General features: G+C 40.1%; 1 protein-coding gene across 5 annotated transcripts; it reads left to right on the top strand.

Moving 5' to 3' along the window:
• The first annotated feature begins 846 nt into the window (after positions 1-846).
• Positions 847-26,562, top strand: LOC149302495 (origin recognition complex subunit 3-like). Of its 5 annotated transcripts, XM_089482607.1 has the most exons (23): positions 847-870; positions 2,488-2,542; positions 2,751-2,848; positions 3,625-3,769; positions 4,164-4,268; positions 4,364-4,518; positions 4,978-5,108; positions 5,489-5,648; positions 6,407-6,520; positions 7,222-7,355; positions 7,490-7,553; positions 8,436-8,552; positions 9,213-9,292; positions 12,850-12,987; positions 14,280-14,289; positions 17,328-17,355; positions 17,623-17,660; positions 19,842-19,939; positions 24,392-24,542; positions 25,028-25,035; positions 25,299-25,398; positions 25,852-25,925; positions 26,457-26,562. In XM_089482607.1, exons 1-23 carry the CDS (start codon positions 847-849, stop codon positions 26,560-26,562), a joined length of 2,133 nt encoding a protein of 710 aa, XP_089338733.1. The 5 variants fall into 5 exon arrangements, with proteins under 5 accessions (XP_089338733.1, XP_089338732.1, XP_089338735.1 ...); XM_089482606.1 differs by lacking the exons at positions 14,280-14,289; positions 17,328-17,355; positions 25,028-25,035 and adding an exon at positions 16,309-16,346 and having other exon boundaries at positions 4,364-4,551; positions 4,999-5,108; positions 12,850-12,989; ... (1 more) ...; positions 24,392-24,533; positions 25,288-25,398; XM_089482609.1 differs by lacking the exons at positions 14,280-14,289; positions 17,328-17,355; positions 25,028-25,035 and adding an exon at positions 14,398-14,401 and having other exon boundaries at positions 12,850-13,017; positions 17,619-17,660; positions 24,392-24,533; positions 25,288-25,398.
• Positions 26,563-27,798: the final 1,236 nt, after the last annotated feature.

Below are 27,798 nucleotides of genomic sequence, written 5' to 3' on the forward strand. Positions count from 1 at the left end.
ACCGTAGCCCCCCAACCGCTTGCCTGCGCCACCGTAGCCCCCCCCAACCGCTTGCCTGCGCCACCGTAGCCCCCCAACCGCTTGCCTGCGCCACCGTAGCCCCCAAACAGCTTGCCTGTGTTTCTCTCCGTGGAGACTCATCCAGTATGCAGGAAATAGATGCAACAACATTTCCTGCATGCTGGATCAGACAGCACGCAGGGAGAGAGTGTGAGAAATCCGATCAGATGATCTCTGCCGCTAACTGCAGGTGTTTCCCGCCGCTAACGGCTTTTAAAGGGGAGGTCTCAGGGGTCACCTGGGCATCCTAGCGTGGCGAGCCTGGTTTCAGTTGTAATGCCCTCTGTAACAGGAATACCGATACTGGATTGGTACGAAACAGAAAATATATACGTCTACACCATACAGAGAAGTTACATGCCAGTTCATCATACTTCCCAACTTTCCGCTACATGTGTGTTTATTTGGTACTTGTACGTTGGCTCCTCAATGGCTTAGCAGTTCCCTAGTACAACAAACTCTGTCCCACAGAGGCTGACGAGTGCCCCTTATATCAGGGGCGTCCAACCTGCGGCCCTCCAGCTGCTGCAGCACTACATCTCCCATATTCCTCAGCCAGCCCCTTGGCTGAAAGAGCATTATGGGAGATGTAGTCCTGCAGCAGCTGGAGGGCCGCAGGTTGGACACCCTTGCCTTAAATAGTGTCACCAGATGTTACTCAAGTTTTCCAATTTCTAGTAGAATAAAAACGAGGTGCAATAATTGCTGTGTGCGGTGGGTATGCATGCTTCAGGATAAGATCTTGCTAACCTCTTTAATCCTACTGCTTTCCAGGTTTACGTCATCATGGCTACCTCATCTGTTTCGAAGGTAATGCTTTTGTACTTAAATGCTTTACATGTTTCCATATACAGTACATTGTGGAAAACTATGTTTTAACCCCATTATCCGACATGTTCCGAAGTTAAAAGAACTATGTAAGCAAAAGCGAACAGCATTGTTTCCCAAACCAAACAAAAATGTGCGGAGAAACACACTGAAAAAAGGGATGTCTATGGCGAATCCATAGCACTCAGTTTATCAGTCTGGAGTGCGTTATATATACCGGTATTTAATTTATTAAAATTGTTGCTGCACATACCTGTGGAATTTCTAGCCACCTACAATGCTTTCAGCGAGGAGTTAGCTTAAAACTAAGTCACAGCTGTGTTGATAAAATATTGCTTTCTATCCAGATATACAATAATATAGAATGAAACCAAATGTAGAAAAAGTGATTTTTGAATGGCCTCCATAAATTGCCGCAGTTACATACTACATCCTACAAGTTGCTAAACAATGAGACTCAAGGATCTGTTAGTATCTGGTGAACGCTGGGCAAAAAATATAATAGTGGGCCCTTTTTTCGCCAATACCCCACTGTGACAAACCCTGTGGACCATAAACGTCACGCTTAGGGATCTTAAGCACACTCCTCTAGGGCAATCAGTAGAGAACAAGTACCGTATTTTCTCGATTATAAGACGACCCTGATTATAAGACGACCCCCAAATCTGAATATTAATTTAGAAAAAAAAGCCTGCATATAAGACGACCCTATAGGAAAAAAGTTTTACCAGTAAATGGTAATTCATGTATTTAAAGGGGGTTAAAAGGCATTTCATAGAGCACTCTGCCTCTAGAAATGCCTTTTGCCCCCCCCATTTAACACTCCCTCCTCCAAACTTACCGGTGCGTAGTCCGGGCAGCGTGTAGAGCTGTAGACAACTTCCCTGCAGCCGGGAGGAGATGCGGTTAGCAGCGGGGGTTGTCTGCATTCATCGCACAGACTGTGCCCGGCTGTCAGAGATCACCGGGGACTCAGAAGTACCGGTAAGTGGGGGGGGGGGGAAGCATAAGACAGGAGGATCCAGGGTCTCGTAGTCAGACCTATTTGAAGTCTGATTATAAGATGACCCCGATCATAAGACGAGGGGTATTTTTCAGAGCATTTGCTCTGGAAAAAAACCTCGTTTTATAATCTAGCAAATACGGTATATGCACACCGCTGATTCTCTACTTTGTGGCGTAACATACCGGGCCCCCCCCCCCGGGAGATGTACAGTTGGGACCCCCAAGCTCTTCCTACACACATACACAGTAACAATTATACACACGCTAACATACTCCAACTAAGATATGTACACGTGCAGTAACGTAAATACACACACACAGAGTAACATTTCTACACACACAGTAACATACTAACACACACATACATTAACATACGTACACACACATACTTACACACATACACCACCATATTTACACACTGACATATTTATTTACACTTACACACAACCCACCTTTGTTAGTTTAGGATGGGGTAGGCCAGCGCCTCAAGGTCCTCGCGTTCTATATTTGAGCGCCAGGAAATGATGTCATATTCCAATGCTCAGACTCCGTGACGTGCTCCATTTTAATTTATATATTTCTATATTGATTCAGGGCTGTTTTGTCTTTAAACCAAGTGCAAAAAAGAAAAAGACATCTCTCGCAGCAGGTAAGTAGATAAATTGATAATATAAGGGATGCATATAAACTCGGATTCACTTTGAAATCTAGCAAGCTGGCTATCAATTTCTAGTCGTCGGCATCACAATATTGGGGAAAATGATCCTTTTAGTATCTATTATTATTGATAATCTGCCTGCGTATAGACATGATTTGGCATCGCAGTTTATCCTGACAAAGAATTGTGTTCTTTTTAGCTGACTATTTTATTGAAGGCCTGAAGGACCCTGAAGATGGCAAGAAGCGATTTGAGAATTGCCAGTTACTACGGCAACAGATGAGCATGCAGATAGAGGTTCAATTGCTTATGTGCTTTTGTCGTTTTGACCTTTTGATGGTTTTACAAACACAAAACCGAATACGGATACATTTCAAAAGAGAAAAAAAAAAAAGATTATTGCATATACCTATACGTAAAATAAATACATTTATAAGAATTTTTGTTTTTGCTGTTGGCGGTGTAGCTGGAGGCAGTAGGGTACCCAGTGTTGTGTGCTTAGTTAGTGTTAGGTGAAACAGTAAGGTGGGATACTTACGTTTTCCATCAGTGTTTTTGCTTTCAGACGCATTTTGTCTGCAATATGCAGAAAGTAAGTCCGCGTTCTTCAGGCTTGTCAGCCTATATGGGATGTTGGATTCCATGTGTGGCCTCGATGATTACCCAATGGCACTGCATACTACATTGGGTGCCCCTATAATTGCAGCAGTGTTTTGATCTCCAGGAGGCTTCTAGGTTGGATGGCATTATTGATAGGTTAAAATGCCCTAGAATAAATTAGTAAGCATGTATGGTATCATCTGCATAGTGCTTATTTTAAACAAAAAAACTTTGTGCTGGGTGGTTGGAGTCCCCGGTAAAGTCAATTAAACCCCACCATACTGGGAAATAACCCTGAAATGCCACTGATTTGGCTTCGAGATCCAAAGCAAGTTCGCCAAACCTTGACATATGATGAAAATTAAAAATTTCATTGTGATACATAAATAAAAGAAAATAATAATATCATGAAATGGATACATGGATAAAAAAAATGGCAGATTTCATAATAGGTTTGTTTGTTTGTTTTTTAGCAACTTCAAGAGGAACTAAATGTAAAATTGTTTGACAGCCTAATACAGTTTTTAAGAAAATCCCACTTGGATTTCCACGACAGGAAGGAAGACTGGAGCTGCAGGATGAGATCTAGTGAAATTCCGACGGCTGCTCTCGTTCTTGGTAAACTTCACATTAAGTTTGTAACTATGCCTTCATCAGCATTGTAATCAGCAACCTCTCTTCGCATTGGTCATGTTTTAATTGTTTACAGAAAATAGTGATGCTTTCAACCAGGAGAAGCTCAGCTAATGCCATCAAAACGTACTCGTAGGCAACTTGAATAATGATCTCAGTCAACTAGTACAGTTGATACCATATTTTTCAGTTAAAATATTAAATGCATAACTTAGTTTTGGTAAGAAAGCTTTTAGGGACCTAGACAGACTGCTAGCTTTGCAAAACCAGTTTTGCGCAAGCTTCATGAATTATAAATATTTATATTATTATATATTTTATAAGATTTTTATGTACGTTTTTGTTTGACTCACTTTTTCTCATTTTTGTTTTTCTTTAGGTGTCAATGTCACAGATCATGAGCTTACTTTTCGCACCCTCTGTCATGTTCTTAATGATACTGTCACCCCATATGTGGTTTTATTGCAAGCCAAGGAATGCCCAGGTATGTGCTAGTTACAAAGCTTTAGTTATATTACTGTGCTTTTTTAGTTTTTAGAATTTACCATTAATGTCCGTTTCTCACCCATGTCTACCAAGGGATAAAACAACTGCTCCAGAAGCTGCTCATCCAGTTAATCGGCTGTAATGCGGATCTGGAGATGGATGAAGAGGAGGAGCACGTGACTGTCTCGCAGAGGAAAATGAACTGTTCCATGGCCTCTCTCAATGGCTGGTATCAGAAGGCCATAAAGGTAAACCCTACCATTCATCGGATTGCCTGTCATGTACTGTATGTATTGAAACATACAGAATTATTATTTACAGAAAGCTAAATATTTATGCTGGGATAGGGAGTTGTTAACAGACTGGTTGGTCCAGATATTGTGACCTGCCACCAGAAGAGAGGTTCCTTGATTGCGGGATTCTACAACTTATTAAAGTGGCTCTGTGACTTTTTCAAGATCCTACATTTTAAAGTTTTTTTGTACATTTTAAGTTCTGTTGTCAGGGTCTGCGCAATTACTCCTTCCCTTTGTTAAATTACTGCTCCCCTTTGAAAATGAATATGCCACTTTCACCAGATCTCTTACTTTTAAACCAAATGGCCCTGGGACGATCCCACTGTTTCTGGCTTATTTATTCTGCTAAGTATAAGCTCATATTTGTAATTTTCCTTTGTTTGTTTTTTTTTTACTTACTATCCAATGAAGAAACCCAGTTCTCCAAAGAAGAAGCGTTCCTCTTCTTCAGGGCACTGGCAGTCACCTCCTGTCATCATCATCTTCAAGGATTTGGAAAGTTTTACAGCAAGCGTTCTTCAGGAATTCATTGTTATAAGCAGGTAGGTGCCTAAAAATACCATGTTTTATTACGTTTCAAGACTGATCGAGAGGTACAGTAAATAACCGTTTGCCTTACTTTCTGACTATACTCAATTAACCGTTATTTTTTACATTTGGAAAATTACAGGCATGGTAATTAATTTCATTTAGGGGTGAGTGTTTTAGACTGTCTGAAGCCACCTATAAGAAAGTTAAGTAAACTAACTGCAAATGTCTCTTTTTTTACAGTATAAGTGCATTTTGTAATTTCAGATATTTTTCTAATTCTTATAATCTGTCGTAACCCTGCAGTAATACACCTTTTCATTGGACAAAACAGGTTTGTGTTTGATAAGGCTGGGGTCCCTAACTATTTTTATTTTGTAATGCATTCCCACAGTCGCTACATACATGAGTTGCCACTTGTCCTGGTTTTTGGGATTGCCACCTCACCAATGATAATCCACAGGCTTCTCTCGCACTCCGTCTCCTCGCTGCTCTGCATAGAACTTTTCCAGTCTTTGTCGTGCATTGAGCATTTATCAACAGTAATCAATAAGGTAACTCATGAATCTAGGCATTTAAGCAATATCAAAACTCCCAAAGAATAAATCCTAATTTTAATAATTAATTGTACAATGTCTTAAAATTGAAAGGACACAAATGCTTTAATAAGATATTGCAATATACATATGATTATAATATAAAAGAATTGTCTCAAGCAGCAACGATGTTAAATAAAGGTTATTGGTAGTTAATAAGATGTCATATCTACACACCATTTAAACCTTATAAAGTTTCGATGAGCACAAACTATACAGTTGTTACTTGTTAAGCTTTAGCTAAACTATTTGGCCTGGTTTTTTTAGACTTTACCTGAAACATGTCTGCTCTGAAAATCTTATCAGTTCTTTTTAATGGAAACATATATGTTGTGAGGTTATCATGGATATGTTGCTATATATATATATATATAATATAAATGTATATATAAATAAGGGTCCGTGGAATAACACATTACAGGGGAGTCTCCTCTTAATAGGTTAAACTTTCTCAGATATTTTGTATTTTGGCATAACATTTGGTTCTTGAGTTCTTGAGTGCTAAGCACTTTGCTTTGTCATGTGCAATAAACGATATGCTGGGAAACATTAATATGCCATTGCAGAACTTGTTTGGATTTCATTAGTTTCGTATATTCTTTCTACTGTATCTGAGCATGCTATTTTTTGTCATCTGTGGCTGTTACTTTTTTCCCCAAGCCTCTCTGGAAGACTCCAACAAATAAGTACAATGTCTCTGCTTCTATCCCCACCAGCTGCTCCTCTCCAATAAGTTCCCTCTCAAGCTCAGTGGCAAAGTCCTCCAGGTCCTCATCACCATCTTTTTGTACCATGATTTCTCTGTACAGAATTTCATCAAAGGGCTTCAGGTAAAACTATTATGCAGTGAGAAGTAGCTAGACCTAATGTGGATTCCTGCAGAAGTTCTTACATATCAGCTTTAGCTTTCCTGGGAATCGGGCAATTATTGTTCCCTTCCAGTGCTGAGATGGCTCGCCACTGGATTTATGCTCAGCTCTCTCCTCTATAGACTATACAACCGTGAAAGAACAAATGCTTAGTGCTAGTGTCTGGGTCATCTCTTACAGCATCCGTAAAGAGTCTAGGCATATGCCTACAGTTCTGTTCTTATTAAGGGCTCCCATGGTTCTGTGCTTTTAAGAGGTCCTCATGATCTTCTCTCCAGCCATTTAGACTAAGCACCAATGGCTTCCCAGTAATTTGTCTTCATGCCGTTTTGTAAAATAACTACATAATGGGGTTGGCCAAAGTGGTCCACAAAGTGAAGAACTACCACCTTAGCCACCTACGCATCCGGATTCCTGAGAAGGCTGCATTCATAGATACATACATTGTGTGCATGTTGGGGGAATATAATTGAGGCATCTAATATACATTTTCTATCTGCATTTGGATATAAAGTGCTGCCAGTCGTTACTATTTTAAAAGGGGACACATGGCACACTTTTCCATGTTACAGATGAGATTTTTGAGGCCTAGCGTCCTTCATGTGACAATGTCTCTTGTTTTGGTGAGGTCCGTTAGTTGACATTTTTCCTGTGTGTTACAGCTGGCGGTGATAGAACATTTCTACTCCCAGCCTCTCAGTGTTTTATGCTGCAGCCTTTCTGAGGCCACCGAACACGTGAAGGACTTGTCACACTCGCAGTGCGAAAACATCCGCCATTTATCTTCCTTTATGAGGTAACTAATATGTCCGGGGACGGGACAAGAGGCAAATGCCTATGGGAGGACCCTAAAGAATCCAGACAAGCAAATATTTAAAGAATCACTCGGCTAACATGCATTAAAGTGCTTTCCTCTTTGTTCTGCTTTAGTTATGTTGAAATTCAGACACCAGAGATACAAGTGAATCTTCTGACCAGCGACGATTACTTAAAGGTATGAATACAATGATGCGGTGCATGCATATGTGCTCTGTGTGTACTAATCAATACTCCGTTCATTGACGCAAACTCTTTTCCGCCATTCAAGACACTGTTTCACTATGAATGATTATTGGTTACTTTCCTGGCTACTTGTGGTATCTCTCTCCTAACAGGGGAGGTTATTTTAACCCGGGACATTTGGCCATGAGAGTGGATTGTATGGTAAAAGTAGTTGCTCTGTTGGATCACGTTCTACCCAGACCAAAACGATACAGAAAAAGAAAGATATTTGAAATAAATAATAATAAAGAAAAATCCTTTGTGTTTTATATATATATTTTTAAAATGATTGCTTTTTTGAAAGCATGATTGAAAATTAGAAACTAGTCCCCTCTCCCCGCATTACCGGTATTTTCCTTTATCCCCCTGCTGCATGCTGAGCGATTGCCCCTCGTTGGCATGGGGCACGTGGTCACTTTCTGTGCCGTGGTCTAGTTAAAGGGGGGTTATAACGCCTCTTTCTTTTGTTTCTCAGTGGTACTCTTATTTTATTCATTTTCAATAGCTAATTCCAAGCCAACTAGCAAGCTGTTTTAATAAACTATCAAAATCTACCATGTCTGTATGATATTGTAATGCTTCTATGGAGACCACAAAGAGTTGCAACTTTTTTATTCCCTTTCAAAATAATACCGGTAATTTACCAACAAAAGAAGTAGGTAGTAAATTAAGATACTTAACAAAATCGTTATCTCCATTAGATTATTCATCTGGCAGACACAGGATGACACAGTCTCCAAACGGACTTTAACCAAGTGCTTGTGTAATTTGCAATTTCTATAGTCCAGCACAAATAGTTCTGTTGAATCACCGCCTTGCTCTCGTTCTTCATCAGGCAACAACACAGAGGTTCCTTGAAGACTTGCAATCTTACCATGAAAACTTCATTCCAGTCTTGAGATGTCTACATCATTTCACCAGTATTCTTCCCAAGTACCCTCTGGGAAAGCAGGTACAATTTAAGTGTATTTCTTGTTGGGGGGTCACACCAGTGAATAAGGTGATATCACAATGTATGTGATACCTGTGTTTATCCAGCAGGGGGTGCACATCTGTCCAAAGCTGCATGGCAATTCATTTCATAATGTGTTACGGACAACAAAATATTAATCTGGCATTCAAATACGTAAAGCAACCATGCTGCTGATTTACTGACACGTCTTTGAATAGCTTGCCAGTCTTTGTCATTGGTGTTGTAGATATAATCATTTATATTGCAATATTGCGTACAGTGTGGGGTCACTTAGAAATGTCCTTGTTTTTGGAAGAAAAGCAAATTTTGTCCATTAAAATAACATCAAATGGATCAGAAATACAGTGTAGACATTGTTAATGTTGTATGTGACTATATCTTCATAGGGATACAGAGGCCCTTTATCAGCAGCAATCACTCCTGTGTCCCAATGGCTCATTATGTTCGCTAAATCAAGATTAAGTTTAAAAAGGCTAACTGATTATTTAGAAAACCCTTTTGCAATTATGTAAGCACAGTGAGAAATGTCCTGGTTTCCCATGAAAACAGCTAGGCGACCCCAAACTTTTGAATGGTAGCGTATGTACTCCTGCCTCTTATTATATATTATTATTTTAAATGCCTGCCTTTTGCTTCTAGATCAGAGAGCTTTACTGTGCCTGTCTAGAAAAGAAAGTTTGGGAAACAGAAGACTACAATTCAGCATTGTCCTTGCTCCGGTATGTTTATTTGTTTGAGAACAGCCCTGTGGAATTTTACTTGGTAGTTTTCCCCAAATGTAAATCTTAAAGGGGCGCTCCAGCCATCGTATGCACGTTCATGCATAATATTAGGTGCATGTTTCATGTTGCAAATAAACGGGGGATTCTGCGGGAGATGTGTTTTGCCACTGTGTGCGAGGATGGAAGGAAGATCTGCCAGATCTGTTTTTGTCCAGGAAGGTAGGGACTGCTGGACAGTGTTGCCTATGGGGAGGGATCCCCCCCAAAAAAAGAGGAGAGGGTGAGAGAAGATTTAATGGGGGGGCATGTGATTCTTTAAAATTGCTAGACTATATATGAATTTGAAGAATATTAATGAAATTTGCCAATTTTATAATTTCGTACAAATGTCCAAAAAAGGAGGGACCCCCAACAAAACAAAAACAAAGCAGAGAGCTCCAAAATGTTCGCGTTTTGTTATTTTCACTCTCTCTCAAGCTCTCTCATTGTTTGCCTACCACCTCCACCAGCCGCTTCCGTGTACCTGACTCCTTGTCTGCTGCTGCTCCTCTTTTTGTCTTGCTTGTTGTTTTTTGTCTTGGTCCGCTTCTCCCGTTTATGTGCTCCGTTATCCCGGCCTCCTGCACTGCTTTTGCAAAAGGGTGGAGCCTTGGCACAACCACGGGGACAACCTCACCCGTGATTGGAGTAATGAGGATAGGCTGTCCTCGTAGTGGGTGCCATGGCTCCACCCTTTTGCAGAAGTGCTCCGGAAGGCCGGGATAACCAAGCAGGTAGCTGGAGGAAGAAGACCAAGAAAGTGGCAAGACCAGAAGTGGAGCTGGGAGGGACAGGAAGCGGTTGGTGGAGAAGGTAGGGAGAGGGTAAGTGACAATTAATTTCATTTCCGAAGGGAAAAAGCACTCCGGACCAGAAACAGAAAATTCATCCGAGTCGTTTGTGTCCAGGTCTAATATGAATGTGTTTACTTTACAAGTATAAAGTTTGTAGCATGTGTACTCCTATACCGTTATTATATACAATGTACACGCAACCTTCATTTGGATAGGACTCTGTAAAGACCACATCATTTTACTGGCTCATGTGTTCCTGTTTACTGTAGTTATGATGTAGCCTCCAGTTGGTTGTCAGACTTTTTTCTTATTATTATTTCAGCACCACAGTACACAAATTAGAATTAGGTCATTCTTGTAAGGAACTTGCTGAATGCAGAACTGTCTGACGTATGCAATTTAGCAATTTCCGTTTTTTGGGTTCCTTTACCACATCTTGCTTTGTTTCTGTCAGTAGCTTTCATATAAATATAATACCGGTGTGTGTGTGTGTATATGTATGTGTGTGTGTGTGTGTGTGTGTATATATATATATATATATATATATATATATAATCTGTTTCACTTATAAACTGGTCACTAAAGGATTTTGTTTATTAGAGTATTGACTCCTAGTTTAGAAAGTCCAAACTGTTAATGGACTGTGGAATGAACATTTCCATTTCTATAACTGTTTTTCTTCTTTACTGAAAATACACAAATCAAGGATGTCTTGCTGTAGGCCTTGTTGCTCGCTCACGCTCTGTCAGTGACATAAAAAACAAAGAACCATAGACTCCGTTCCATTTAACTCTTGGGATAGTTCTCTGACTTTCCCCATCATGATATAGTCCCCCACTAGATGCAGCAAAGCATCCAGGTATCCATAATGCAAAAACAAATATCAGAACAAAAGGTTTATCTCATAAATAATATTTGCAAGAGCTATCTGTAAAGCTAGTTGCACATATCATAACAACTAAAAGCTGCTACACTTTTAAAAGTTACGTCCTGCCTTGTGATCAGTTTGTCCTACATGGCTGCACGTAAACAAAGTCATCAAAAGTATGGAATAACACCCATTCTGCCAACAAATCTCATTCTTGCATGTCTCATGTGACAATGTAAAGCTCTATAGTCTTTTGTACATGGAATATTTAAAAAAACAGAGCTTGTTAGTTTTGTCATCTTTTCTTCAGTGATCCCCTCTCTGAGAAAGAATTGTTTCAAAATGACTTACACGGACACTCCAGTTATTTACACATTAATGTATGTGAGTATGGTCCCTTTACATTTTTGTGGTCTGCCTTTTGCAAGTGCATTGGAGGATGACCTAATATGCAGAATCACCCAATATGCATTTGCCCATCCCCTGTCCCCTGCTGTTTTGCATCAGTGTAAAGCCTGAGCCCCCATGGCCCTCCCATCAGCCTGCCCCATGTCCATCCCTTTTTCCTGCCTGTTGCTCCGCCTATGTTCCACCCATCACCCCGCCTTACTTTCCTCCAATTTATGAGAGCCTAGGGTTATTGGTGTCTTCACCTACTCCTTCCACAACTAACATACCTACTAACACGCAAACACAGTGTAGCACCATACAATGGCAGTCACACACGTGCTAACACTATATGCTCACAAACATTAACGCTTTACAGTAACACCTCATACCAACACCATACGCACATGCAACACCATTCACACACTCTAACATTTTATACTGACACTCACACTAATGTCATGTGGTAACCATACACACATGCACACATCCTTACACTACTCTATGCAACACCATACACGAATACACTGACATACATACACACTCTGACATTACAGTGCATACATATACACACACACGCACTACTCCCCCACTCCCTTTCACTCCTGCCTTGTAGTCTTGTCTCACGGCCAGTGAGACAAGTGTTATGTGACCCCACAGGGCGACTCAGTTACCCGTGGACCCGTGGTGCCTGCTTCAGCGCACTCCTGCGGCCAAGAAAAGGGGCCCTACGAGTACATCAGTACCAGGTGTACCGGGTGATGGTATCGGTTCTTATCAAGTACTTTTATATCCATTCTTCTTTACTGAGGGGGTCAGGGACAATAAACTGTGTCTTTAAGCTCCTTCTCTTCCTTGTTTAGATACACAGTAGGCACGTGAACCTTATGACTTAAGTTTGCTAAGCTGCTTTGTTCCACTCAACATCTCGAGGCGCCAGACAAGACCCTATGACTTCTTGACATCAGGGTCTTATTTACACAGCTTTGTAAATATAGCCTTATTAAAACTTGCAAATATATAAACCACACACACACCTTTTCTTTTTCTTTTTTTTAAGACTCGCTACCATCAAAACTATTAGTAGTATGTTTGTTATTGCCCTGCTAGAGAATTGCTGCAGAAAAAAACATATGGCTACTGTGATTTTGATATGTGCTGAACAGGTCTCTCTGAATGAGTAGACACATAGAGAGGGTTTATTAACTCGAGGTTGTACTAATCCACTTCATAGTGTATTAAACATGGTCTGCTTGGCACCAACCCCCCCCCCCCCCCTTCATATTGTAGCGGTGTGTAGATGATGGGAATATTTCAGTTTATTTAAATTTACCTGAATACACCTTTTTTTATAAATAAAATACATTGTATTTGCTTAGTGTAGATTGCGGCTTCTCAAGTCGCATACAGCTGCTGCTTTTTGTTACTTTATATAAATGTTATTGTTTATCTATTTCTTTTTGCAGGATGTTAGCTAAAGATGAGCTTGTGGCCACGCTGCAGAAATGTGTGGACGAATTGAAGCCATCTTCTGGGAAACAGCTTGGGGATGCATTAGTTAAGCTAGAGGAATTCTTGTTCTTCTTCCAGAATCTCGAAGGTAGGTGTCACCAATACAGTTCTTCTATTGCATCGTTGACAAACACAATGTGATATTTGAATATGTCTCACAGAATTTACCTATAAACTTGTTACTTAAAAGAAACGTTGCATCAACCAAAGTTGTCAAGGGCACTTTGATCTTCTGCCTTCAGAAAGTTGGAGTCTACACATGATCCTAAAATTAGCTTCTTCTGGCTTCACCATATTTAAACCATCGTTTGAAGTTAACCCTCTAACTTTGATCCTAAACGCAGCGTACCTTGGTTTTTGATTGCTTTTTATTCAATGAAAAAGTGGCTTTTGTGTGTATTTTTGCCATGACCACCTTCCAATAGCCTTATCGTGACATGTGGAGAAAAAGTTTCATTTTTTTCCTATTATTATCATTGCGCATCCCTACAAATCCTTGCCTGAATCTGACAGTAAGACATTAGCGAGGAGAATGCCTGTGCTGTCAGAAGTTGAAGTTAGTGGAGTGAAGTGGCAGACACAGCTGCTGATCGGGTACCGGAGGCACATTATGCAAAAGCGTGGACTTCTGTAGACACCAAGTGGTTTTGTGCAGCTGCCTGGCAATAACGCACCAATTCAATGTACTTAAAATATTTGTGTATTTCCCTTTTTACTTTGTCTCCTTTGATTTTTTTCAAACAACAATTTAACCACTGTTTTTTTAATTAGAAAAACAAAACTAAAAAACAACACCTTAACTTAAACATGAAAATAGATTGTGATTTCTAGATACATGCAGACGCCAATCCTATTTGCAATTGTTTATGCAGTCTCTTAATGTGCAGTGGTTGGTTTCACATGTTGAAATGGAGAACTAGGATTCCAAGCTGCTGTCTGTTTCAAGTTATGTTACCATATCAGGGAACCCTCCCGGTTTGACCCAGAGTCTCTGGGTTAAGTTGTTGCATCCCTGAGTCTTCAGGTCAGTTTCCTCTTTTTTGGGCATAAACATGCCACAAGTATATATAATATGTGAGAGGCAAGTAATATACCTGGGAGAATCCCAGGTGCCTTGGGGCTCTTTTTTTTCTAGGGGAGTGGCTTTGTGAGGGGGTTGGGCTAGCTGTATGTGGACCTCGAAAAGCCACTCCCCTAGAAGAAAGAGAGTCCCAGGTATGCGTATTACTTGCATCTCACATAAGATGTACTTGTATAAGCAAACTGAGAGTGTTCGCGTCACACGCAGGAACAAAGATCTATACCAGGGGTTCTCAAACTGCGGCCCTCCAGCTGCTGCAGGACTACATCTTCCATAATGCTCCTTCAGCTAAAGCTGAAGGAGTATGGGAGATGTAGTCCTGCAGCAGCTGGAGGGCCGCAGTTTGAGAACCCCTGATCTATACGTTCCCAAGAGTCCCTGGCCTGGAAGAAAGGGGGTTCAATTTCAGCATATGTTACAGATTGGTGTCAATGTCCATTGAGTCCACACTACAATGTTCCACATGATTTCATTATTGTAAAAGAAGCACATTTTTACTGTCTGTCAATTTAAAGCAGCTCCTTGTTGACACACTGTTCGGGATGGGCTCTAATAACCAAGTTCAATCTTCTAAAAACAAGGCAGTGTTATTTAAAATATTTTAATTATTAATTTTACAACTGCCCTTGGGACCGCAGAGGTCAAACTTCTTCAGATGGAATTGGTTCCATATGAAGAAGAGACCTCTCTGGAGCCCTGAAAACATTACATCTTTTTCTACATTGGGCAAATACAAGGTATCAACTTTGACTGTAGACTTCTCTTTCTCTTATAGCTAATATGGCTACTTCCAGTTTTTCTTATTAATTATTAATACCAGACACGATTTATAATGTATTGATGGACATGATGATCACTGATAATTATACATCCATTTTATATATAGAATCTGTTGCTGATCATCATTTGGGTGGAAGGGTTGGGAATATGCAGAAGGGTATGGAATGAGTAGAGCTTCCTGCCTTTCCACAACACCCAATTAGACAGGGTCCAGAAACCATATAATGACCTATTCTTCCCGGTACCAACGGGGAAATGTTGCTGATAAGTTCCATGCGGAAAGATTATTCGTACTTGCCCTGCAGTTTACAGATGGAAGAAGAAATGTGTTGGTTGTGGGACAGAAAATGGTGGGGGGGGGGCAGACTAAAGGTCCAATGCATATGGGGAGTTTCAACAGACTACAAATGCAGGGGGACAGCACAGACATTTCAAGATGCATATGATGGCTGGAGTGTCCCTTTAACAAAGAAATAAAAACGCTAAGGTGTAATGTTTGAAAATTGGTATCATAACCATAGTAAGAAATGTACTGTTCCTTGGGTTTCTTCGCCAAAGGGGTATGGTTTCTGGTTTAGAATTTCATTTTGTAGGGGACAATGAGCTTCTAATGCAATTTTAGCAAATTCCACATTGGCATATTAAATGGTTGTTAAGTTTACTTTTGGGGGGGGTTTTTTGTGGAATTTGTAATCAAAAGAAAATACACGTATACCAATACAGACGTGTCGGATTAAGACACGCAGAACACAAGGTATGTCGCTTTTTGATTCTTTACCCATGGTTACACGGACTCCTCATTTGCGTGTGCCTGCTGTTTCAATCATTTGAGATCTCTTTGGTGCAGAACAGGAACAGCTCTGGCTCATGAAATATAATTTAAATGAATTGTTCTTTGGCAATCTGCCACGCTGTCTATGTATTTGTTTTTTTTATGCAATTTGATCTTCAGGATGCTTTCTTCTGAATCGTTGATGGCTTGCTAGAACTTCCTCTTTTATTCTGCGTCTAACTACACAGGGAGGAGGACTCGTGAGACATGCTTTGTGATGCAGTTTATAGCTCTATTCTTAGAAAGGAAACCATTTTTCTTATTTAGAACATGGAGGTGGGGATGGTAATATTACATCCCAGAAACCCCTTTTCTGATCAGAGTGGTGAAGAGGATCAAAAACCATACAGGCTTCATTGAAGTGTTGCCAGAGCTATGTTCCTTTGATCTGCCCCCTTTTAGCTTTAAGGTCCTGCTGATACTATGCATTTTAATTCTGGTGTTATTCTGTCTTGTAGTGCAGAAACGGTTAATGAAAACCATAATGATCCTTCCAAAACCCCACGGTTGCAGCTGTGTCAACAGCATCAATTCAGGAGTGACCATTAAACATATTTTAAACAACTTTGGATGTAGCATCTGGTATAATTCCTCCCTCAACCAGGAAAGATGGAGAGAACTAAACTATATGAATATAATGGCACTGAAAGATGAGCTTTTCTACCACACCATTGTTCAGCATAGGTGCAGAAGATTCAACCTTCCGTGAATAATGGGAAGCAAATGATGTGGTTTCCGAAAGTGTAGCTTCTCACAAGGTTGACACAGAACTTTTCTTCAATACTTTGTACTGTACTGTATTTATCAATTAAATAAAAATATTTATTCTCACATATTTATTCTCACATGGGGCTTCCCATTTTACCATAGACGTACTACAATAGCTTGTCTGGTCAATACATTCTATTTTAGATTGCAAGCTTATTAGAGCAGGGCCTCCTAGCTCTTTGTTTCTCTATGTGTGGATTATGATGTGGTGTACTATTTTGTCTAGTCATGTCTGCTGTCATGCTCTGGGTTCAAGACCAAGTCATTATTAGGGACATACTGATGTGTGAGATTTTTAAGGAATTTGATTTTCTGAGGATTTCTTCTCCTGTTCTTTGGAATATTTCTTTAAGATTTTTGGACATTCTTATGTTTATCAAAAGTAATCTGCTAAGAGTTCCTGTCCAGCTGTTTCCAAGGTTTTAGTGTAGACGTTGGTCTACAGCCAATCTGAGAAGGAACCTAGCAGTACGCATGCTTTCTGAACCACAGACGTACCATTGAACTAAGAAGGTCTGCCATTGAGACATCAAAGTTTAATTCTTAGGTTCAAGATAAATGAAGTCAAGTAAAGAGCTGAACTGATTGTGGGAGTTTCAAATATATTATTGCCAATCACTTTGGCATTATTATTTTTTTTTTTATTATTTTATATTGCACCATCATATTTCACAGTGCTATACAATGGGTAAACAGGACATAACAAGCAGTAGATAACATAACAGCCCTGCTCAAAAGATCTTACAATATAGGAAGGGTGAGCTAAGGAATATGGGAGGAATGGTGTAAATTCGTGGGTGTCCTTAAAGAAGTGGGTCTTTAGGGAGTTTTAGAAAGACCAAAGGCAAGGGGGAAGATGGATAGGCCAGGGAGGGTATTCCAGAGGATAGGTGTAGCCCTTGAGAAGTCTTCCAAGCGTCCATGAGAACTAGAAATAAGGGGGTAGGGGTGATAGTACAGTGATGAGATAGAAAGATAAGTCTGGTAGCAGCATTCATGGTGGATTGTACAGGGGCAAGACATGTATGATGGAGACTTACAGTAGTCAAGGCAGGAGATAATGGCGGCATGGGCATGAGCCTTCGTGGCATCCTGTGTTAAAGGGCCCTGTTTTAATTATTTAACCAAAAATTGGTCTTTGTAGACTGCATAGTTGACCCATTATATGCTTACTAGTAACCTTATGGAATAAGTGTTCTTGGATCGTATGTTTTCCAGGAGAACATTTGGAGAACTTTGATGTTGATGATACGTCGCCTCAGAAAGCTCTGCAGAAAAAAACAGACCTGTATCAACTTCAGAAGGTCAGTAGCCATTAAACCTTTGGTCGTTTTATGCTCTGAGTGTGTATGCATATAAAAAGGATAGATGACCTTTAAGTCAACCATCTTTGCACACCACGTATGAATATGCATTTTAGAGAGTATCATTGGCACAGAATCTGTTCCAGGTAAAAGTCAAGACTTTTATGAAATGCCGTATTTGCTTGATTATAAGACAACCCTGATTATGAGACGACCCCCCAATATTTGAATATTAATTTAGGAAAAAAGAAAAAGCCGGAATATAAGACGACCCTATAAGAAATTTTTTTTACTAGTAGATATCAATTCATATTTTTTGTTTTTATTCCCTTTTATTTGCCAACCAGCCCCCAGTTATGCACATCTGCCCCCATATATGCCTTATACCCCCTGATATACCACTCTGCCCCCCAGAAATGCCTTATCCCCTATATGCCACTCTGCCTCCCTGATATGCCTTTTAACCCCCTATATGCCACTCTGCCTCCTTGATATTCTTTTTAATCCCCTATATGCCACTGTCTCCCTGACATTCCTTTTAACCCCCTATATGCCACTCTGCCTCCAGAAACCCCTTATATCCCCAATATGCCACTCTTACCCTTCCCCCAGATTTGCAAGTGCTTCCCTAGACTTTTCCCCGTGCTTCAGATTCCTTGGTGTGCAGTGGTGGCAGCCAGTGCAGGTCTGCGCTGCCGGCACTTCCACCGGGGCTTCTATGAATGAGCACCGGAAGGTCATGTGACACTGGCGCTCCATCATAGAAGCCCCGGCAGAAGTGCCGGCAGCAGTGGTGGTTGTCTGCGCGCATCACACAGATCTCCACTGGGTGCCAGAGAAGAGGATCCAGGTCCCCTGCAGCGCTGCGGGGGATCTGGATCTTAGTCTTGTAGTCAGACCTCTATTTGAGGTCTGATTAGAAGATGATCTCGAATATAAGACGGTTATTTTTCAGAGCATTTGCTCTGAAAAAAAACCTCATCTTACAATCAAGCAAATATGGTAATTATCTACATGTGAAACGTGTTTTGGTGTGTCACAAACATGTCAAAAATAGCCATTCATGAATCACTGTTATGCCTGGCAGTAGTTGAAGGTTTCCACAAAGTTGTAATATCACATAAAATCCATGCTGGAACTTGTTGAACATGTTCATGCGTTTCTAATTAAGTCTTTGTTTTCGGCTTGGTGATGTGACATCACCGCCAAATACTGTTTTTTGTTCCAGTAAAGCTACAGCACATCATTTTTTTTAATGAAATATTGTTCGTAACACCCTTTTGACAACACTTTTCAAGCAGACATGACACATTTCTCAATTCCTACATTTTACAGTTCTGTATCCCAACCTACATGTTATAATATATATATGCACATATATATATACACACACTAAAGGGAAATGTATCATAAATTCCTTTTTAACAATCTGTTTGCAGTTGATTCAGGCAGATTTTCTAAGGTTGTGGTTGCTGTGGAGAAGGGTGAGAACTTCGGGACAGGACTTTCATATATTAATGCTAGTTGTGCCACATTGAGACATATCTCAGGTACGCAGAGCTAAATATCTCCAAGAACAATTCTATATAGGCAGATTCAATTAATGAATCTAGGGAGTGGGTTCAAATGGAAGTCAGACCTGCCAGAAGCAGGAAGAGGATCGTGTTGATAGATCTTCCGATACAAGTCCTGACACTGTGGTTTACCATCACGACAGGCCCATCTCTAGACAATGAATACATAAAAGGAAATGTATGTGAACGTGCCGGCATCTTCATTTTTGTTCATAAACAATGTATTTCAGCCACATTTTATCATAATTATACTGCTAGGTTCCTTCTCAGTCTTTTCAGTCAGATAGAACTGCACTGCCGTACTTTTTATTTTAACTTTCGTTTCCAAGGAAATATCCGCAGATGCCCTTCAAACACTCATGTCTGTGTCAGGCAAATCGAAAAGATTACATACCCAATGCATATGTTTTATACTATATTTTTAATTTTTACTAAAAATAAACATCAATAAACCCATCCAGAAACATGTATTTTAAATGTTATGTTAAAGTCATGTATATAAATTATTACAAACTTAAACCTGTCTTCAGCAGGGGGTCGGGGGAAAAATAAATCAGAACCTTGTGCTAAAAGCCTTCCAACGTTTATCGCACATTTTTTTTTATAGACGTTACTAGAAATGAAAGAAACAAGAAGATCAAAGAAACCAAGCAAGTTTGAATGCCTTCGTCTTCAAGTTGTTGATTTCATAGATGGTCTTGTAAGGTGTGTCCTTTGAGATGCTGTGAGATGTAAAAATAAGTGGCCTTTGAACATTGTAGTCCACAGAAGTAAAATACAGTAAGGGAATGTTAGCGGGATTTGCAAGAAAATACATTATTTGTCCATGTTTTTGAAAGGATACCAATTGCTTCCCACTTCACGAATATTGGTGCCCTTGAGCAAAGAAGGCTGTAAAAATGTGTCTTTATTGTTTAACCTTTTGATCTTTTCCTAAAAAAAATACACAAATGCGGTCCTCTCATGGATATCAAACAATTGCAAACACAACACGGGTTTATCAAAAAAACTAGCTTATTAAATATATCTGTAGCCGTTATTGGCACCCTTTTAGTCAATACTTTGTACTACCTCAGTTGGCCAAGATTACAGCTCTGAGTCTTCTCCTATTATGATTTATGAGGTTAGAGAATACATGGCAAGGGATCTGAGACCGTTCCTGCATACAGAATCTCTCCAGAGCCTTCAAATTTTGAGGCCAATGCCGGTGAGCTCTCATTAATTCACCACACACACACACAGGTTTTATGTGGGGTTCAAGTTAGGGGACTGGAATGCCATGTTAGGGCCTTGAGTTTGTGGTAAGTGACCCATTTTTGTGTTGATTTTGATGTATGTTTTGGATTATTGTTCTGCTGAAAGATCCAACCACGGACCTTTAACGCTTTAACCCCTTAAGGACCAGGCTGTGTTTTACCTATTGTACCATTGGGACCGAGGCTGTTTTAATACTTTTGCGGTGTTCGTGTTTAGATGTAATTTTCCCTTCACTCATTTAGTGAACCCACACAAATTATATGTTGTTTTTTTCAGGACAAGAAGGGCTTTCTTCAGATACCATTGTTTTAATCATATTATCTAATTTCCCATAAAATCTTTTACTCATCCAAAAAAGCTAATGAAAAAACCTACTAAATATATTCTACTATTTGTCCTGAGTTTAGAAATACCCAATGTTTTTATGTTTTTTTGCTTTTTTCTGCACGTTATGGAGCATTAAGTACAGGTAGCATTTTGCTATTTCAAAACCATTTTTTCCAAATCTGGTAATTCTTCCCCCCATGTGCCATTTCGGGTATCTTTGAAGCCGGCCAATGCAATTTACCCCATCAAATCATATATTTTTGAAAACTAGACACCCCAAGGTATTTCAAATGCTAGTATTTTAACCCTTTCCATGCATGAGATTCTACCACCAGCCTTTGCCACACTTTGTGTTAGTATTTTTTTGGTATTTTTTTTTACACAAATTGTACTTTGGGTATACATTTATAGCTCCAGGTATACGTCACTATCAAACAACACCCTAATATGTGTTCAATAACATCTCTCGAGTACAGTGATACCACCCATGCATGGGTTTGACTGCTGTTTGGGGTTAAAAGGCCACATTTGGGAAGTGCGCTTTTTTTCCCCTATTTTGGTCAGTCTGTGCCTATGCCCTATCTTTGAGCCTGGCCACTACAATTTACCTCATAAAACCATATATTTTTGAAAACTAGACACCCCAAGGTACTTAAAATGGTAGTATTTAACCCTTTCCATGCATCAGATTCTACCACCAGCCTTTGCCACACTTTGTGGTCGTATTTTTTTTTTTTTTTTTTTTCACACAAATTGTACTTTGGGTATAAATTTATAGCTCCAGGTATACGTCACTATCAAACAACACCCTAATATGTGTTCAGGAACATCTCCCGAGTTCATTCATACCCCACATGTATGGGTTTGTCTGGTGTTTGAGGTTAAAATGCCACATTTTGGAAGTGCGCTTTTTTTTTTCCCCATTTCGGTCAGTCTGTGCCTATGCCCTATCTTTGAGCCCGGCCACTCCAATTTACCCCATCAAACCATTCATTTTTTTAAATTAGACACCCCTTGGGTATTTGAAATGCTTTTATTTAAATTTTTCCACGTCAGGATTTTTGGGAAGATACAGCGCTAATTTTAGCACTTGCTCATAATAATAAACTTTATTTTTTTATTTTATTTATTTTACTCTTTTTGGACTTTTTTTTTACATTTTGCTGGAACTGGATAGTTCCTCTAAAGCATAATAATTTTTAAATGTTACCATGTTTTTTTTAAGCTTTTTCTTTTTTTCTTTTTTTTTTTTAATTTTTTTTCTTTTTTTTTTTTAAATATTTTACTAATCACATAGTGATTAGAAAGCTGGCCTCCATTGACTTGTATGGTTGAATGCAGTACCTGTATTCAACCAGCAAGTGGAGCCAGAGTTCTCTAGAAGGTCAGGAGACCGTCTAGCGAACTTTTTCAACTTTATTATTTTTTTTCCCGGGCCGCCGCCATCTTGCGGATGGTGAAGACTGCGTGCAGCTGCGGCTCTGACCGCTCTCCGGAGCGGTCACAGTCCATCAAGAGGTAAGTGTTTGGTGTCGCTGGATGCCTCCTGATCGAGGCATTCCAGCGACACCATTGAAGTTTAGGAGGTGATCGTTGATCGCCTCCTAAACGCTTTTAAAACGGGCGTCCGCCGCCATACAATGTATGGCGGCTGTTGACGCCCCCCGGGGAGGGGCCAGACATGGCCCATCATGCCGATCTCGGTGTTGCTGAATGCCTCGACATCGAGGCATTACAGCAACACCGTTTAAGCTTAGAAAGTGATCATTGATCACTTTCTAAGCTTGTTTAAGTCTGATGACGTGTCAGGCACGTCATAGGTCGTTAAGTGACCGTTTTGCATGACGTGCCTGACCCGGCAATGGACGTTAAGGGGTTAAGCTTTCTGGCAGAGACAGTCAGGTGTTTATTTAATATCTGTTGATGTTTGATAGAGTCCATGATATCATGTATCCTAACATAATGTCCATGTCCACTGGCAGAAAACCAGACCCAAAACATTAAAGAGCCACCACTATATTTAAGAGAGTAGCTTTTTTTCTTAAAACCCTTCCAAACAACTTGTGGTGATGTAGGCGTTGTCGAATTGTAGTTTGAGAGACTTTCGGACCCCAAGGCACAACTAACTAATGCAATTCTCCAGCTGTGATCCTTTAGAGATTTTTTGGCCACTCGAACCATCCTCTACTCAGTGCGTTGAGACAATATCGGCACGTATTCTCTTCCAGGTTAATGTATTACATTTCCAGTTGACTGGAACTTCTTAGTTATTGCCCTGATGGTGGAAATGGTTATTTCTTTGTATTTTGCTATCGTCTTATAGCCACTTCCCATTTTGTGAAGCTCAATAAACTTGCTAATACGTTTATATTCCTTGGTCTTTCCCATTGTGATGAATGACTAAGGGAATTTGGCCTATGTTACCTAATATTATTACCCTTGTAAACAGGAAGTCATGGTTGAACAATTTCCTGTTCCTAGTCACCCTGGTGTACTAGAAATGTAAAATATAAATTGGAATATACTTATATATATATCACAATTTTTTTTTAAGGCTAAACCTGTGTAGTGTTTGCAATTGTTTGATATCATGAGAGCATTATAATTATACACAATATAAACAAAAAGTATGTGAGCACTTGACCATCACACCTACATGAGCTTGTTGGCCATCCCATTCCAAAACTAGGCCAACTTGATCCCCGTTTGCGACCTCCACTCCTCTGGGAAGGCTTCGCAAGATTTTGGCGTGTGTCTGTGTAGGAATTTGTGAGGTCAAGGACTGGTGTTGGACAAGAAAGCCTGACTAGCAGTTCATCCCAAAGGTGTTTAATAGATCTCTTCACAAACCCTCACCAAGCTAGCCCTGAAGCTGGCCGGTGGTCCTGCAGGGCAAATAGTTGTGTGGGGGTGGGGAAAAGACGCAAGGGCATACCATGTAAATTTAAAGGGACCCCTCAGTTATCATATGCAGTAAAGTGAATATGATGAGTGGAGTGTACCTTTAAATTGATTGAACCATGCTGCATTGAGCTTGCAACAGCTGTGTGTGCAAATTGCAGACACATTTCACAACCTCAGTTAAAAACATGTCACAAGTTCCTATTTGCAATATATATACTCATTCGGTCATTCTCTTTGTTTATACCTTTACATATCGATGTACTGTGCGTTGCAGAATGTAGCGGGGCAGCCTCCGGTTGCATTAACAGGAAACCCTCTCGCCTTTCAAGGCTCTGAAACGGGGGCTGGAATTTAAACATATCTTAAACTCTTAAAGAATAATTCACTGATCCCTGTGTCCACTCCTTAATAATTCCACCTGTTTTAGTTTACCAGTGGCTGCAACCAGCAATTGTTATGTGCATGCACATTCACGGGGTCATGCATGTGTAGGTATTGGTTAGGTATTGAGCCATTGCCGGTTATACCTAAATGTTATATCTTGTTACATGTTCCCTATAGAGCTTAAGGTAATTGATTACATTGGAACTGTTTGATAGATCACTCTGTTGCTTTATAACTTTAGGGGCTTCCTCAGCAACACACGTATGTTTATCTTGTATGTTTCAGAGAGTATCTAGCGCCCCCCGAGTCCCAGCCTTTGCATGAAGTGATATATTTTAGTGGTGCCAGCACCATCCGCAGGCACCTGAATGCCGTTCCTAGAAGTGCACTTCACGCGGCTCTCAACAACCCTGGATCTTACTTAAAGGTAACTTTTGTTTTTCCTGTATTATCTGTTAACATGGAAGCCCAGTGCTCTGTATCTGATTTACGCTCATCAGGAATGTTCACTTCCGGAGCCGCAAAGCCAGTTCTGGGGCTAATAACCGCTTGTTGGAATAAAGACGCTTTTGGAATTTCTGAGTTGCAGGTAATTCCATGTAATTTAGAGATTAAAATGATTGGCCGTTTAGTTAACATCACACATTCCCAACAAGCTAGTCAAACTCGGTAGCCTTAGTCAACAGCGGTCACTCCATAGCCTTGGCACAGGCTGAGCTGGAATGCATTGGTTTAAGTTGTCCTGGCCATAGGGCTACACGGGCATCGAATATCTGGTGAGAAAATTGACTCATTAAAGGCTTTTTAACATTTAGTAAGTGTGAGACTTACAAGTCTGAAAATGAAAAAAGGAACTAATTCATATACGTTTAACCTGGATTGAGTTTTTTTTAAAAGGTTGTAATCAATTATAACGCCGAGCCAAAATGGTATTACAAGATTTATCTAAAGACGTTTCATAGTGGGGGAAGGGAGACATGCTATCATTTCAATTCAAGTTGGATAAGAAAGGCATATATTTTCTTCATCTAAAAAAGATTTCCTGGCAAGTCGTATTTGATGATACCGAGTGGCTGGATCAAAACATTGTGAAATGTGTTAATTATTCTTTGCTATTCACTATAGGGCTTGGGGGTGTTATATCTGCTTAGATTGTTGACATGTTTCCTCCCTATTACCAGTGCATGGAGAGTGAGAGTGGCTCCATTTCCAGCTCGGCCCCGGATATCTGCATTGCCTACAAACTGCATCTTGAGTGCGGGAGACTGATTAACCTGTATGACTGGTTAGAGGTATGTGACATTACAGATCGCCGTTAACTCAGGTGCATTCAAGGTCACCGTGTCGTATGCTTAACCGGTTCAATGCCAAGCTAAACAATTCCTATACGTGTCTTAGTTATGTGGTTTGCTTCACTGATACTGTAAAAAAATCCCAAATTAAGCACATGAAGGGGGGACAGATTAATTTTGGGACCCTTAGACTGGTATTAGTGCATGGATTTGTTCATGCCCTAGCCACTTTATGGCTATACCCTGCTTATAAAGCATGAAAAAGGTGGCACTGGGGGTAGGCAAAGTGCTGTAAAGCTTTGGCTCCTTTCCCTGCATAATTGTATAGGCCCCCTTTTTGGGTTTGTTGTGACTATTTTTATGTGTTTAAAAAGAAAAACTGGACAGTAACAATTTATTAATGATATTACGGATTCTAAGTGAACCAATTCAGTATGGCTTTCCTATCTGCAGGCTTTTGCAACCGTGGTCAATGCTAATGATGGGAGCGACTCGGATGCCTCCAATCAAGTGGATAAGGTTACTCAGTATCCTTTCTTTCGCCTGTCGGTCGCAGGCTGAATGTGGAAGCAGCAGATGTAGATTACAAATGGTGAACATGCAGGGGCTTGTCTGGGCCACAGAATGTGTTCTATGCAGGGTTATTTATTTCAAAGTGATCTTTAATGTCTTTCACGCTGAAAGGTCAATCCGGGCATGTGTTTCTGCTTCAAGAGAAGACAAATATTTGCAGGCAGAACACTGGTTTCTTAGTGTCTAAAAGTGAGGTCTAATCTAAAATATATATATATATTATATATATATATATATATATATATATATAATTACACACATTAGGTATACAGTCTTATGTATGTATTGTATACCTAGTTTACATACTGCTACTAAAACCAGGAGGGGTTTAATAATTCTTACAAGAGACATTATGTAGTAGAAGAGAATTCGCCTAAAGCTTTGAGGATGATAAATATTTAAGAGCATATCATTTGAGGGTATTTGAAGTCACTGGATCGACATGTAGTTGTCTTTTTAGTTGGATTCCTTCACAATTTTTTCAGTGCTCGTTTTATCAGAGCCGTTTCCGAGCTGGAGCTCTTGGGATTTGTAAAACCCACCAAACAAAAGACTGATCACGTAGCTCGACTGACATGGGGTGGATGCTAAATAAAGAGAAAAGGCATAGTCTGAAGACCATGAAAGAAAAAAAACACCTATGTACTTATCATTTTCTACTTTTATATTGACATAAATAGAAATGGAAGTTCAACTAAAATACCAATTAAAAAAGTAAAAAGACAATTTTGTTCTTTGGTTTTTGTTGTGATTATATTGTAATTGTAATATTTCCTACGATAAGCAGAATCGCTATGGTACTTAATGTATGGAAGTCGAATTCTGGATTAAAAACTGTTTTACAATACCCAATTTCATACATCAAAACACAAGAATAGTTGATCAGACCATTTTATGGGCCATGATATAATTGCGGGGGGGGGGGGGGGCGATGGCAGGCAAATTGTTTTTTCACTTTGATCTAGGAAAGCAGTCTTTTGCTCCTTTGTGTCGTTAGGATCAAGAGCTTAATAACAATCAGACTTGATTCAAGCCAGCCCTGTCTATTATAAATATTATGGTTGGCTCTATGTAAATTAAGTTGGCAACACAAGGTTCTAAGCCTACATTGTGTCACGCTGAAAAGACTTTTCTGAACCTCTCCCAAAAACAGTTGGTGTTGCAGCTTAGTCAGTAAAGCCATTTGTGGCAATGGGGCTCAATGTAAAACAATCCCAAATTAGAACATTACATTTGGGACCCTATTAGCTTAGAAAGGGACTTGAGTCATTTCTGGGGATTTAAAGGTAAGCACACAGTACAATTAAGCATCGGCAAGCAGGGGTGTTGGGTTGTATAGCTAGAGGCAGCAGTAGCAGGCAGAGGGAGGTGGATCTGCTACTTCACTGATCGGGCCTCACCAAAGAGTACTTTGTACATTTCTGGAGGCCCCAGCTACAGAAGGATACTACACTGCTTGGGAGAGCGTTCAGAGGGATCTCAATATTCATAGCTTGGAGAGATGGGAAACATTTAAATGTACAAGAGGGAACAGCATAACAGCAGAAACTGTAGACTCTTAATACAGTGCAGCAATTCAAACATCCACGGGGTATAAAGTACCCCGATTAAGGTCGGAGTCTTTACATCAGGGGGAAATAAGCAGCAAGTTCTGTTTCTGTGTAACAGTCAGCTGCTACTTGATCAAGTGGAACAAGGTTTAGGACAGCGAATATTCCCAAGAATGTCCACCTGGCCAAAGAGAGCAAGACCTGACCGTAGAATGACATCCATGGAGCTGCAGTCCTCTGCAGGCCTCAGCTAGAAGAGCGTTCAGGACCCCATCAG

This window comes from Sceloporus occidentalis, unplaced genomic scaffold (assembly GCF_023333645.1).
Source record: "Sceloporus occidentalis isolate IW3139 unplaced genomic scaffold, rSceOcc1.0.p SCAF_19, whole genome shotgun sequence".
Lineage (NCBI taxonomy): Eukaryota > Metazoa > Chordata > Lepidosauria > Squamata > Phrynosomatidae > Sceloporus > Sceloporus occidentalis.

What these genes read in the sequence shown, in the direction of transcription:
- LOC149302495 (XM_089482606.1), top strand. Translation starts at nt 847, where the DNA reads ATGGCTACCTCATCTGTTTCGAAG. An exon ending in TATCAACAGTAATCAATAAG is followed by an intron (nt 5,649 to 6,406) that starts GTAACTCATGAA and finishes TATCCCCACCAG; the next exon opens with CTGCTCCTCTCCAATAAGTT. An exon ending in ATTTCATCAAAGGGCTTCAG is followed by an intron (nt 6,521 to 7,221) that starts GTAAAACTATTA and finishes TGTGTGTTACAG; the next exon opens with CTGGCGGTGATAGAACATTT.